At 40.6% G+C, this 14327-nt stretch overlaps 1 protein-coding gene across 2 annotated transcripts in view; it reads right to left on the bottom strand.

The window, feature by feature from the left end:
- Positions 1–14327, bottom strand: part of CDCA2 (cell division cycle associated 2) — a 50173-nt gene that overhangs the window by 29888 nt on the left and 5958 nt on the right. For both annotated transcript variants that reach the window (XM_054498522.2, XM_054498526.2), the window contains exons 5-7: positions 12396–12546; positions 10366–10562; positions 8809–8893 (exon numbers count right to left, since the gene is read on the bottom strand). In XM_054498522.2, the coding sequence (XP_054354497.2) occupies positions 8809–8893; positions 10366–10562; positions 12396–12546 (433 nt within the window). The remainder of the gene's footprint in view (positions 1–8808; positions 8894–10365; positions 10563–12395; positions 12547–14327) is intronic.

Genomic DNA, 14327 nt, shown 5'->3' with positions numbered 1-14327 from the left:
TCAGAGCAAAGGTTAAGAACCAGGCCAGGGAAGGCCTAGTAGAAATAATATGGTCTTTGGCTACTTCTCTAAGTGTAACAGGAAGTCGATGAAAGATTTTGAGAAGGGCAGTGAGATACTGTGACTTACATTTTAAAACCAGTGCTCTGGCTACTGTGTGAAAAACTGTAACAGGGGATTGGGGAAAGAGGGGAAGCAGGAAAACCACTTCAGAGGATACATAAAACAATCCAGGCAGGAGATGGTGATGGCCTGGACCACACTGATAGGAATGCAAAAGGTGAAAAGTGGGTGGACATTTGACATATTTTGAAGACCCAGTAGCATTTGTCAATGCGATTACAAGTTTCATTTGAAAAAGGGAGGTATCAGTTGGGTGCAGTGGCTCACATCTGTAATCCCAGCACTTTGGGAGACCAAGGTGGAATGGAAGGATCGCTTGAGCCCAGGAGCTGGAGACCAGCCTGGGCAACATAGTAGGATCCTGTACCTACCAAAAAAAAAAAAATTAGCTGGGCATGGTGGTGAGCACCTGTGGTCCCAGCTACTTGGAAGGCTGAGGCAGGAGGACTCCCAGAGCCCAGGAGGTTGAGGCTGCAGTGAGCCAAGATCACACTACTGCACTCCAGACTGGCTGACAGCGAGACTCTGACTCAAGAAAAAAAAAAAAGGAAAAGAAAAAGAAGGGTATCAAGTTAAGTCCAATATTTGAGATACAGCAATGAGGTGAATGAGAGTGTCAGTAAAGATGAGGAAAACAGAGATGAGCAGGTTGGTGAAGGAAAAAATCATCAAGACCTATTTACTATGTTCAGTTTGAGATGTTTATTAGGCATTCAAATGACGGTCATGAAAGGGAGCTGGGTACTTAATTCAAGAGTTCCAGGAAAAGGCCACTTGCAACTATTTTAATTTGAAGTCAACAGCATGTGATAATGTTTGAAGTCACCTAGAAAGAGTTCACATTGGGTATCCTTTATCCAAAACGCTTGGGATCAGAAGTGTTTCAGATAACAAATTTTTTTCAGATTTTGAAATATTTGCATTCTACTTACCAGTCAAGCATCTCTAACCTGAAAATTCAGAAATGCTCCAATAACCATCTCCTTTGAGCGTCATGTTTGCACTCAAAAAGTTTCAGAATTTGGATTTTTGGCTTAGAGATGCTCAACCTGTATATAGAGAAAAAAGATCCAAGCACCGAACGCAAAGGTTGGGGGCGGCATTCAAATATTTGAAGGTCAGGATGGAAGAAGAGGAGCAAAGAAAATACACAAAGAAGAAATGGTCAGTGATACATGGGAAAATGAGAATGACATCCTGAAACCCAGTGAGGAAAATGCTTCTCACAGGAGGGCCTGGTTATAGATGTCTATATCCGTCCATAGTGCTGCTGAGACATCAAGGAAAGGAATGTGTTGAGTCTGACTACCACTGGGATGGCAGCCAGGAGATGGCTGGTCAACAAGGCCTATTTGGAGCTGCATCAAGAAAGAATGGGAGGCAAGGAGACAGAGTGTGGCCTTCTCCTAAAAGTTTTGCCTAAAGGAGAGTAAAGAAATGGTGTTCTGGCTAGAAGGCAATCCTGGGGCAAAGGGAAGTTTAAGATGGGATATTTTACAGCATCTTGTAGCTGAATAAGAAAAGTTAACAATTCAGAAAAGAGAGGAGACAACTCAGACACAAGGTCCTTAGAAAGAGAAGGAGCAATGGGAATCAGTCCATAAAAAAGAGGGTAGAGGCCAGGCGTGGTGGCTCATGCCTGTAATTCCAGCACTTTGGGAGGCCAAGGTGGGCAGATCACCAGAGGTTAGGAGTTTGAGACCAGCCTGGCCAACATGGTAAGACAGCGTCTCTACTAAAAATACAAAAATTAGCCGGGTGTGGTGGCGGGCGCCTGTAGTCCCAGCTACTCAGGAGGGCTGGGGCAGGAGAATCACCTGAACCCAGGAGGCAGAGGTTGCAGTGAGCTGGGGCCGCGCGATTGCACTCCAGCCTGGGCGGCAGAGCGAGACTCCATCTCAAAAAAAAAAAAAGAAAAAAAAAGAGGCTGGCCCTAGGTAAGAACATTGAGACCCTTTTGAAAGAGGAGCAAAGGTAGATACACACATACAGAGATGCAGGAAGGCTTAGGGGTGAAAGGACCAAGACCTTTGCTCCCCAAATCTCTTATTTTCTCAATGGTACAGGAAGCAAGGAACTGCAAAAGGCTACCAGGGAACTTTCTCTCAGAGCACTCGTGAGTAGAGCTGCCAGGTTTGGCAAATAAAGATGCAGGGGCCCAGTTAAATCTGAATTATATCTAATTCCTTACGTATGTGTACTTTGATATAAAACAAAACCACTGGAGTGACGTGGGAGAGAGAGTGGAGTAACAGTTCTGTGGCTTCATTCCCTGTTCTCAGATAAATCCAATGAGCAACTATCTGTAGGCAAAAATAACATTCTGAATATCCCAGAATTTGGGAGTGAGGTTGACACACCTCCTTGGACCCCAGAATGGAGAAAAGCCACAAACAATTGGTAAGAAACTTGTCTGTTTGACTGTGCTGCCCTTCTCCCAACTGGCACAGTGCCACACACAGAGAATTCCCCTGGACCCACAGTTTCTACAGTGGGAAGAGTGAGTGGGAAGCAGACGTTTGGCTTCCCCACCATTTTGGGATACTTCGCAGGAGCTACACTCCTGTCTTGTTCCCCAGGAAACACTGGGAGTACTGGCAAGGCTGGACCACTGGGGGTCAGATAAAAACAAAGAATGTGGGATGGGGATCACAGCCACCAGAAAGCGAATTCTAGTGGCTTCCTGCATTCCAACTAGCAGAGATGCTACACCAGAGAAACCAGCCAGTAGTATTAAGCTGCAGGAAACATGGTTAGTGGGTCTTCCAGGTTAAAATCCCTGTCCAGCTTCCCCACGCAGCCTGGATGCTCCCGTTAGGTCTTCCCCAGGTCGAGAGGCAACTGTAGGTCAGTGATTGACCAGAGGAAATATCTGGCCCCATCTAACCCTAGCTGTAAAGATGTGAGCCAGCTAAATTCTGGTGCTTGCATTAAATATTTGCATTCTTTTTTTTTTTTTTTTTTGAGACGAGTCTTGCTCTGTCGCCCAGGCTCCAGTGCAGCGGCGCAATCTCGGCTCACTGCAACCTCCAGTGATTGACCAGAGGAAATATCTGGCCCCATCTAACCCTAGCTGTAAAGATGTGAGCCAACTAAATTCTGGTGCTTGCATTAAATATTTGCATTCTTTTTTTTTTTTTTTTTGAGACGAGTCTTGCTCTGTCGCCCAGGCTCCAGTGCAGCGGCGCAATCTCGGCTCACTGCAACCTCCGCCTCCCGGGTTCAAGCAATTCTCCTGCCTCAGCCTCCTGAGTAGCTGGGATTACTGGCAGGCGCCACCACGCCCGGCTAATTTTTGTATTTTTAGTAGAGATGGGATTTCACTATATTGGTCAGGCTGGTCTCAAACTCCTGACCTTGTCATCTGCCCACCTCAGCCTCCCGAAGTGCTAGGATTACAGGCGTGAGCCACTACACCCGGCCCAAATATTTGCATTCTACTTACCAGTCAAGTGTCTCTAACCTGAAAATCCAGAAATGCTCCAATAACCACTTCTTTGAGTGTCATGTTGGCACTCAAAAAGTTTCAGAGTTTGGATTTTGGCTTAGGGGGAGCAACTGTAGGTCAGCAATTACCCATGAAAGGTACATCTGGGCCTACCCAATCCTAGCAGTGGAAAGGTGATCAAACTAAGCCCTTGTGCTGTCACTAAGTCTTCCCAAAGCCAGGCTGTGTCAGTGATTACCTGTGGAAGGAGCATCTGTCCCTGCTCGACCCCAGCTGCAGAGAAGTGACTCTACCAAACCTCAGTGCTCTGCTTAACCCTACCCTGAGCTGAGAAGCAAGCCCAAATCCACACACATCTGTGGAGTACAGCCTCAGGCCCTGCCCACCCTATAGGGCCAAGCAACAGCCTCAAGCAGCCTCAGAGCCCATCACATGGTTCTGCCCAACTACAGATTCCAAACAATAGTACCGACCAGCCAAGGAAGACAACCTGCAACTCTGCCAAATCAGAGACCATCACAGAGCCCAGAGAGCAGCTCTATCTGACTGAAGGCAGAGTCCAGCCAGCGATTTTACTAGACCATGGAGGACACCTAGCAATATCATCTGACTTCAGAGCACAGGAAGCAACCAGAGAACCTGACACCAAAATACAAACGATCACAAGCAACTACTATGAATAATTAAATGCCAACAAATTGGATAAAAGAAATGGATCATGAACAAATAGAAAATCTCAAAAGACCAATAATAAGTAAGATGACGACTGAATTAGTAATAAAAATCTCCCACCAAAAGAAAAGCCCAGGACCAGATGGCTTTATTGCTGACTTCCATCAAACATTTAAAGAACTGACAAGTTTTCTCAAACACTTTCAAAACAAATAAAAGTAGAGAAAACACTTCCAAGTACTTCCCTGTCATTTTACAAGGTTAGCACTACCCTGCTACATATAAGAAAATTATACACCAATATCCCTGGTGAACAAAGACGCAAAATCCTCCACAAAATATTAGCAAACCTAATTCAGGAACACATGAAAAGAATCATTCACCACGATCAAATTAGATTTATCCCTGGGATGCAAGGATGGTTCAACATATGCAAATCAATGTGATACATGACATAAAGAAGATGAAAAATAAAAATCATATGATCACCATTTTCTGTGTGTTTTCTTAACCAGATCGTTGTGAAATTATTCATAATTATTCTTTGGCCCTCTGCCCAGAAACCTTTTTTTGTATCTGACAATTGCTGAGATTTGGGGAAAGGAGCAAGTCAGAATAGAAATTAGTACTCCCCTCCTTGAATTAGGATTATAGTCTCAAAGAAGCTACTGTAAGGCATTCATGGTGCTCTGAGCAGTGTTTTGTGTGTGTGTTTTAAACTGGTAGGAAACTGGATGCATATTTATAAAAATAAAAAACTGGAAGAAATGAAAAAAATATATATCAGAAATAGCCTGGCTTCAAATTTTAAGCATGCACAAATTCTGTCTCTGGATTATATTATGAAGCTCTTATGTAAAACATGTTTCTTTGTAATGAAAACCACGTTGGAGATGTTTAGTAATCATATTCTGTTATGGTCCCAAGACTACTAAGGAAATGCCTTTGTACTTTAGGGAAGTACTTTTGGCATTTTATTATACAGACAGAAAAACTGAGATGCAGCCCCTCTCCTGGAAGGGCTGATTTTGAATAAATGCTCATATGATGCACATGTATTGATTACTGCCTATTTTAATAAACGCTCTTGAAAAATGAAAAAAAAGATGAAAAATAAAAACCATATGATCACCTCAATAGACGGATAAAAAGCATTTGAAAAAATTAACACAATATCACAATAAAAATTCTCAGACTAGGAATAGAATGTTCTTCAACACAATAAAGGACATACATGACAAACCTGTTGCTAACATCATTCTCGTCAATGAAAAGCATCCATTAACGGGTGAATGGATAAAGAAAACATGGTATATATACACACAGCAGCATACTATTTAACCCTAAAAGTGAGGAGACTCTCATTCGCAACAACATGGATGAATCCGGAAGAGATTTTGCTAAGTGAAATAAGCCAGGCACAAAAGACAAAAACCACATGATTTCACCTACATGAGGAATCTAACAAAGTTGAATTTATTGAAGTAAAGAGTTGAATAGTGGTTACCAGAGGCTGTAGAAGTGGTGAGGAAGGAAATGGGGAGTTGTTGATCAAAGAATACAAGGTTTCAGATAGACAAGTGGAATCAGTTTTGAGATCTATTGCACAACAGTGTCTATAGTTAATATTAGTGTATTACATATTTCAAAATAACTAAGAGAGTAATTTTCAAACGTCTCACCATAAAAAAAAAAATGATAGGTAAGTGAAGTGAGGGACATGTTAATTAGCCTGATTTAATCATGCCACATTGTATAAATATATCAAAATATCATATTGTTCCCCATAAATATATACAGTTATGGTTTGTCATTCAAAAATAATAGTAATAAATTTAAGAAAAACAAAACAATTACATGACACACTATAAAATTATCTGTTGAAAACATAAATTATATGTATCTAAATTTTAAAAAGAAATAAAGGAAAGAGCATTGGGTATTTTAAGAGAAAAATAAGGTGTGAAAGTGTGTGGATTAAGAAACAGCACAGTCCAAGTGCAGTGGCTCATGCCTGTAATCCCAGCACTTTGGAAGGACAAGGCAGGTGGGTCACCTGAGGTCAGGAGTTCAAGATCAGCCTGGCCAACATGGTGAAACCCTGTCTCTACAAAAATACAAAAATCAGCCAGGCATGGTGGTGGGTACGTGTCATCCCAGCTACTCAGGAGGCTGAGGTGGGAGAATGGCTTGAACCCGGGAAGCAGAGGTTGCAGTGAGTAGAGATCGCGCCATGGCACTCCAGCCTGGGTGACACAGCAAGACTCCATCTCAAAAATAAAAATAAAAATAAAAATAAAGAAGAAACAGCACAGAGCCATTTGAGGTTAAAAAAAAAAAAAAAAAAAAATTGGGGCTATCAGCATACCAAATATTAGCAGCTCTGAGGCAGGTACAGAGAAGGCAAGGAGATTCGCTGAGTTGGATTTCTGGCTACATAGGTAAAATAGAGGAAGCAGAGGGGGTAAAGGAGATCAGAGGTGTCATGCAGCTCTCCCTAAGCTCCCCCTTAACAAAGGGACATTTGATTCCATCTTAGAACACCTTTTTATTCTTCCTGAAGGTGCACTGTCTGGGGTGCCACCAAAAAACAAGCAGTTTAAAATACAGAAATCAACACCAGACTCCTTTCGTCAAGTCCCCATCTACTATGGTAGATCTATTCTTCCCTGTTTAATTACAATATTTCTGAGTACGGCTTCAGGGCATGCCTAAATAAAATTTTGGCCTGTGTGATTTCAACATTTCACATTGTAGAGTGAGGTGTTTAGTATGATGACAACTGCTAATCGCCACACTTCATACAATCTATAATCACCGTCATAGAGAATCGGTCACTCCTATGCAAAGTCCCATAAGAGCAAAACAAAAAGAATTGTTAAGAAACCACTGGGCCGGGCACAGTGCCAAATCCCAGCACTTTGGGAGGCTGAGATGGGTGGATCATGAGGTCAGGAGTTCAAGACCAGCCTGGCCAAGAAGGTGAAACCCCGTTTCAACTGAAAATACAAAAAACTCAGCTGGGCGTGGTGGCGGGTGCCTGTAATTCTAGCTACTTGGGAGGCCGAGGCAGAGAACTGCTTGAATCCAGGAGGCAGAGGTTGCAGTGAGCCGAGACTGCGCCACTGCACTCCAGCCTGGTCAACAGAGCGAGACTCTGTCTCAAAAATAAGAAGAAGAAGAAAAAAGAAACCACTGAAGGCAAGAACGCCTTATTCCATTGTGGCAACAAACTCACAACCTTGCCCTGTGCAGGGGGACCATGCAGGCGGACATCCACCCATTTATCTTATGATTAAAATTAAAAGTCAGAGCAGATGCTCACTACAAAAATGGTAAAGAAGTTCTTTTTCAGGTTGAAGGAAAATAAGACAAAGAAACTCAGATCTTTAGGAAAAAATGAAGAACATAAGAAATGGTATGTCTGGGTAAATATAAAAGACTGTTTTTCCCCCTCTTAACCTATTTAAAGCACATATAACTGTTTTGGCTGGGCACAGTGGCTCACACCTATAATCCCAGGACTTTAAGAGGCCAAGACGGGTGGATTGCTGAAGGCAAGGAGTTGAAGCCCAGCCTGGCCAATATGGCAAAACCCCATCTCTACTAAAAACATAAAAATTAGCTGGGCATGGTGGTGCACGCCTGTAATCCCAGCTACTCAAGAGGCTGAAACACAAGAATGGCTTGAACCCAGGAGAGGGAGGTTGCAGTGAGCCGAGATCGCACCACTGCACTCCAGCCTGGGTAACAGAGTAAGAAACTGCCTTAAAAAAAAAAAAAAAGAAAAACAAAGCACATACAACTGCTTAATCCAAAAACAACATCTTGTGGGGCTTATAATGAAATAAAAGCGTATCTGTAAAGGATCATAAAAGCCATGGCTGGAGAGGAGAGGAAATTGATCTGTAGAGTTTGTAGTTTCTGTACTTCATGTGAAACTGTATAATATCAACTAACCAGACTATGAAAGATTACAGAGCAATAATTAGGAATAGAAAACATGTGATAAAATGACAGCTGTGAATAAAACCATGTTAAGTAATTACCTGAAAAGTTAATAGGCCAAATATTCCAGTTACAATAAATTATCAGAATGGATTAAAAAAACACAAGATCCAATTATATGCCCATAAGAGTTTTACTTTAAAGACCCAAGTAGAAAAAAAGTCAATCTAGACCCTTGCTAGTAATGTTCACTCAGTACAAGCATACTGATTTTGAGAAAGAATCCTGGTAAAACTCTTTTTACGTGCTTAAAAACAAATAAAAATATTACAAGTAGTGTTTCTCTAACAAAGAATACTTGTTAATATGTTCATAGGTGCTACCTCTTTATACTAAATTCCATGAGCTTGGAAATACTTCACTAATTCTTACTGATGGTAGCTTAAAAAAGAGAGTATCTCTCATATAACAAGAATTCAGAAGCATTTCTACTAGGCCATGAGCTCCTAAAAAGTAGGAAACAATTTCAGTTCTCCCAAATTTTAGCAAATAGGTAAACTAATCATAAATGTCTATGAATCGGGCAACTGTCCATGTACTAAGAAAAGATTACTTACCATTTGAAGTCTCTGTGAGCTCTGAAAGGGGAAGAGACTCTTCAACTAAAAATCCAGACTGTGTTGAACCAAGTTTAGATGATATCTTGGGGAAAAATTGAAAGAGTATTACATTTTATTACTTAGAGTACTACTAATGCCTTTTTGAAGATTTGAGTAAACATTATGGATTACCTGGAAATCTGATGTTCAGTCACCTTCATTATCTCATAAACTCAAAGTGTACAGGAATCTAACAATGAAGTATTCATACTAATTGCATCCTAAACATCCCACAAATCAACTTTTAATTCCCCAAGAAAAGCTTAAAGGATATATTTTTGTTGTTATAGCCTAGACAGTTGTATCATCTGCAATTCTTTAGAGAAAATTCTCAAAATAAAAAAAAGTTTATATAATTATTAATCAAATGCCAAACGATATCAATACCTGGGATATGAGAAACATTAAAGGCTAGGATAGAAAACACAGTCACATTAATTCAGAAATAATATGTGAATCATGATGTATGTTCAAACAATTAATCAAAGTTCTGATAACAAACAATTAGTCTTGCTTCTGTCCGGTGGGAATTTCACATCAACCTAAAAAGGGCAGAGGGAGCCGAGATTACAGGCAACCGAAATACAAAGGAAACCCACTGGAGCCTGAAGAATCTCTAATAACTATGAAATCTTTGTTCTGCCAGTCCACATAAAACGAATAGGATGAGCATTGGATCTAAGTGACAGAGAAGGTGCAGAAAGAGTTCCAACTGTAATGGTGTTAGGTGTCTCCTCTCACAAAGGACATGAGGAGCTACTGTGTCAAACCAGAACTAGGAGCATGAAGTAAGAAAAGTCCGTCACAACAGACCAGCTTCCGGTTCACACATGCGCGCAGGTCAACTGATCTTCAGCAGTATTATTTTTCTCCTAATATCGCCTTTTGAATGTCTTGACAGGGTTTAGGTAGTTATAAGCCACAAAAATCCCTAGAGCTACTTGAAAAAAGTGAGCAGAGCAAAAGAGAAATTGCTGAATGGCACCCTGATTTCCATCAGAAGGAAAGCAGTCAGGGGCAGGTATAAGTGCAAGGCTCCCAGGCCTGTGGAGTACACCCCATACAGAATCTCCACCTGATCCACCAGCTCCACTGAAGCCATCTGCTTATACCCTGCTCCCCAATAGAAAAAATACTGCCTGAGGGCAAGACCGTAACTTCCTCCCTTCTTGGAGCATCTGCCTCACATGTAGAAGACCCCAGGGCTTATTCTCTTTGTAAGGTTAGTAGTCAAAAGTGAAATTGCTATCCAAACTGTTTCTAATAAGCGATAAATACCAGCAACCGTAAAATTAACAGGTAGGAAACACACACACACCCCAGCTACCAGCAACCGTAAATTAACAGGTAGGAAACACACACCCACACACACCCACCCACACCCACAACCCCCCCCCCCCAGCTACCACAGGGCAGAACAAGGTACTAAAATTGAAAAACAGCACTGACAGCCTTAAAACTGCCTATGCAGAAAACCAAAACTTCATTTTCCTATGCGTAAAGTAAGTGAATTACCTCAGAAAGATCTACAGAAGTTTCAACTGCACATGCTTTATCTGTATCAATATTGAATATCTGGAGACCAATTACTTTTCCTTCAGCATCCGTTAGATTTTCATCAGAGTCTCTCTGATAGGATATTCTCCGACGTTTGGAGGACAACACTGCAGGGAACCCAGACTGCTGGCAAGCGCTGAGACCCTCCTTTCTGGCTATAAACACAAAATAAAAACAAAACGACACAGGCATAAATGTTTTCATATATATTATATATATATTTTTTCTTTTTTTCTTTTTTTTGAGACCAAGTTTCACTCTTGTCACCCAGGCTGGAGTACAATGGTTCGATCTCAGCTCACTGCAACCTCCACCTTTTGGGCTCAAGTGATTCTCCTGCCTCAGCCTCTTAAATAGCTGAGATTACAGGCTCACGCCACCATGCCCATTGGTCAGGCTGGTCTGAACTCCTGACCTCAGGTGATCCGCCCACCTCAGCCTCCCAAAGTGCTGGGATTACAGGCATGAGCCACCATGCCCTGCTATTGTGCATCGTAATTTTAGTAAAATCTAGTGCTTGAGTCTAAATTATCAATGAAAAGAAAAATCTACCACACTTTTTTATTCCAAAAAAAATAAATCTAACTGAAAGGAATGAAAACATACCTATTGAAAAGATAATAATACATTTATATTATTAGAATTAACTTTTTTCAGACCTTAAAACGTACAAAGATATACTAAAATACTTTTGCATGTCTAATACGGTACCTCACGCTTTTTAAATGTATGATGACACCTGTTATTTTAAAAGATGTGGTTATGTTCTAATACTCTGTATGACTTTATGAAAAAGACAAACACAACGTGCCTCAGTTTTTTTCTAGCTAAAAAAAAGGAACTGTCTGTAGAATTATAATGAGGTAAATAAATTTTAAAACCCAGGAAAAAACTGAAACAATAAGTGAGTCACAAACTACAAATATAAATCGGTACATCTGAATGGGTCACATGCTCTAGAGGTAGATGAGGGGGACTTGTCTTGGGCTAACAGAGCAATCCTCATGGGAGGTGCTGAAATGCACTTAAAGATGGTTCAAGAATTCAAAACAAAATCATTTGAAACCTTAGGGTGTAAAGTACCAGAGAATGGTTATAATGATTACAGTAAGACCAAGATTTTGTCACATTTTGGTATCTAAAATGCTTTATGATTGGGGGAAAAAAAAAAAAAAAAGACTGAGAAAACAACCAAATGAATTACAATCTAAGAGTTAAAGAATAGAGCAGATTATCAGATTGGATATATTTGTGTGTGTGGTTTTTTTTTTTGAAAGGGAGTCTCACTTCTTTGCCCAGGCTGGAGTGCAATGGCACGATCTGGGATCACTGCAACCTCCACCTCCCGGGTTCACGTGATTCTCCTGCCTCAACCTCCCCAGTAGCTGGGATTACAGGCATGTGCCACCATGCCTGGCTAATTTTTGTATTTTTAGCAGAGATAGGGTTTCACCATGTTGGCCAGGCTGGTCTCGAACTCCCAACCTCAAGTGCTCCTCCCGCCTCAGCCTCCCAAAGTGCTGGAATTACAGGCATGAGCCACCGCGCCTGGCTGGATATATTTGTTTTTAACATCAGGGTTGGGTGGTTGGTACTCATATAAAATTCATATGAATTTATTTCATTTATTAAATGCTTGCCAAGCTTAATAATAATCCTGTAAAAATCAAGATTCGTAAACTCAAATTTGCCACAAGCTCTATGGTAAAGGTGAAATGAGCTAATTATCTCTGACATTTTAAAACTTAAAATTGAATTGCAACCATGCGGAAATGTAGGATTAGGAATGCCTGATAACAGGTTTTTTTTCCAAGAGAAACCAGAAATCCTTATTTTTGTGTGAAATGTCCTAAATTTTTAATGTTAGTCTCACTTTATAAATATACCTGTGTTCTGAAAAGATTGGCTTCACACTAAATCATTTCATATCTCAGAAGCTTGTCTTTATAAATATTGAAGTCAAAACTGAACGAATTATTTCTACTCACTCAAGTCTGTCATCTCAGACTCTCTTCCTGCCTCTGAGAATTCCGGACAGCCGGTCATTTTCTCGTTTTCCTTTATGGAGTGAAAAGCTGACTGGAAGGCTGATATTCGTTCTCTTAAAGAGTTAACATTTCGATACAGTGCAGGGCTGCCCTGTGAAAGTACAAAATATACAAGGAGTATTATAATCAATTCATACTTTCTATATTCTAGGCCTACAGCCATTGAATCCAAAATTAAATACAGTACACATACGCTTTTTGAAGATCAAAGGTAAGGAGTTAGTGTGGCAGAGCTTCTTCACCCTGGAATTACATATTTTCAGTTTGAATAAGGAAGTTTAACACAAAAATGTTGAGAGGCCAGCCTAAGATTATATGGAAGGTGCCAAAAAAACACTGCGCTCTGGGATGGTGCAACAAAGAAGGGACAGGAGGAACCTGTTTATTTGCAATTTTTACCAAATGTTGTGCTGGATGTATCCATAGGAAGCCATCTGCATGGTGCCTGTGTCACAGGTAAGTCTCAGCATATCTCCTTCAGTCCAAGCTGTTTCTACTCAGCACCGGTCTACACATGCCCTCCAGCCCAGGGGCCAGAATGAGACACAGAAGTTCCATACATGCTCAGATACCACACTTGCATTGCTCTCTTTTTTGGCTCTTCCCAGTTAATTTTCCTGATTGTAAGGGACCTGGAGGATATTTCCTTCTTAGGGTTGAAAGCCAGCCATTCTCTTAAAATACAAAATTTGATGGTATAAGCACAGAAGCTCTCTGGAAACCCCTTTAACAGGGTTCCAGCCAAAGACTGATAAAATGAAATTTATATTAGTAGGGATAGAAGTGCCAGATAAAGACAAGTAATATAAAAATTGAGAGTTCCCTTTACATAAAAAATATATTACAGATGAAGTTCTCTATCTAGATTTTTTTTAATTACTTGGACTACTAACATTTCCACTGATACGAAGTTTGTGGCAATTTTAAAAAATTATACCAGTGGGCAAAAAGTGAAGTAAAAATTACCTCCGTTTAAGATATCATACAGAGTAGGCTGGGCACGGTGGCTCATGCATGTAATACCAGCATTTTGGGAGGCCAAGGTGGGAGGATCACTTGAGGTCAGCAGTTTGAGACCAGCCTGGCTAACATGGTGAAACCACGTCTCTACGAAAAACACAAAAATTAACCAGGCGTGGTGGTGCCTGCCTGTAATCCCAGCTATGTGGGAGGCTGAGGTGGGAGAATCGCCTGAACCTGGGAGGTAGAGGTTGCAATGGGCCAAGATCATGCCACTGTACTTCAGGCTGCATAACAGAGCAAGGCTTGGTCTCAGAAAAAAAATATATACCATAGGGAGAAAAAGCAGTTCATATCGTGAAGCCATGTTTGATGGTGATCTGTTCACACATTTGATTCTCTTCCCAGTTAAATATAAAGCAAATTCTCTATTACATAATAAGAGAACATTTTACATTGAAATATGCTTGATGACATAAACGTTCATGACATAAACAGCAATAATATTCAAAAAAGGCTTGTGTCAATTCATCTAATAGAACGATAGGGAAAAGATGATCTCAAATTCATACAATTTACTTTGAACGTGCTTTTTTTGTACTCATATTTGAACATGGTAGGGGCAGATTTAATATCCTAGGAACATGCAGCACTTTGAAATCCTGCTTAAAAAAAAAATTTAAGTTTCTCTAGTCAAAATTGTTTTTTCTCTATTTTCTACTGGAGAAGGAGAACAATGTTTACATACAAAGCAAATGAAACATTCAAAATGTACTGCTTTTTTGATGTTTTTGTCTTAGGAATTGTGTTGGTCAGTCAATAACCTTCCTTCCATGCACCACAAACGGTTTGAGGGGCTCAGGATCTAGGGAAAATTACTTTATTTTTATTTGAGACAGGGTCTCACTCTAT

The sequence above is a fragment of the Pongo pygmaeus genome, chromosome 7 (genome assembly GCF_028885625.2).
Source record: "Pongo pygmaeus isolate AG05252 chromosome 7, NHGRI_mPonPyg2-v2.0_pri, whole genome shotgun sequence".
In the NCBI taxonomy this organism is placed as follows: domain Eukaryota; kingdom Metazoa; phylum Chordata; class Mammalia; order Primates; family Hominidae; genus Pongo; species Pongo pygmaeus.
Note: the sequence above shows the minus strand (reverse complement) of the source record. Positions and strands in the feature narration are given on the sequence as shown.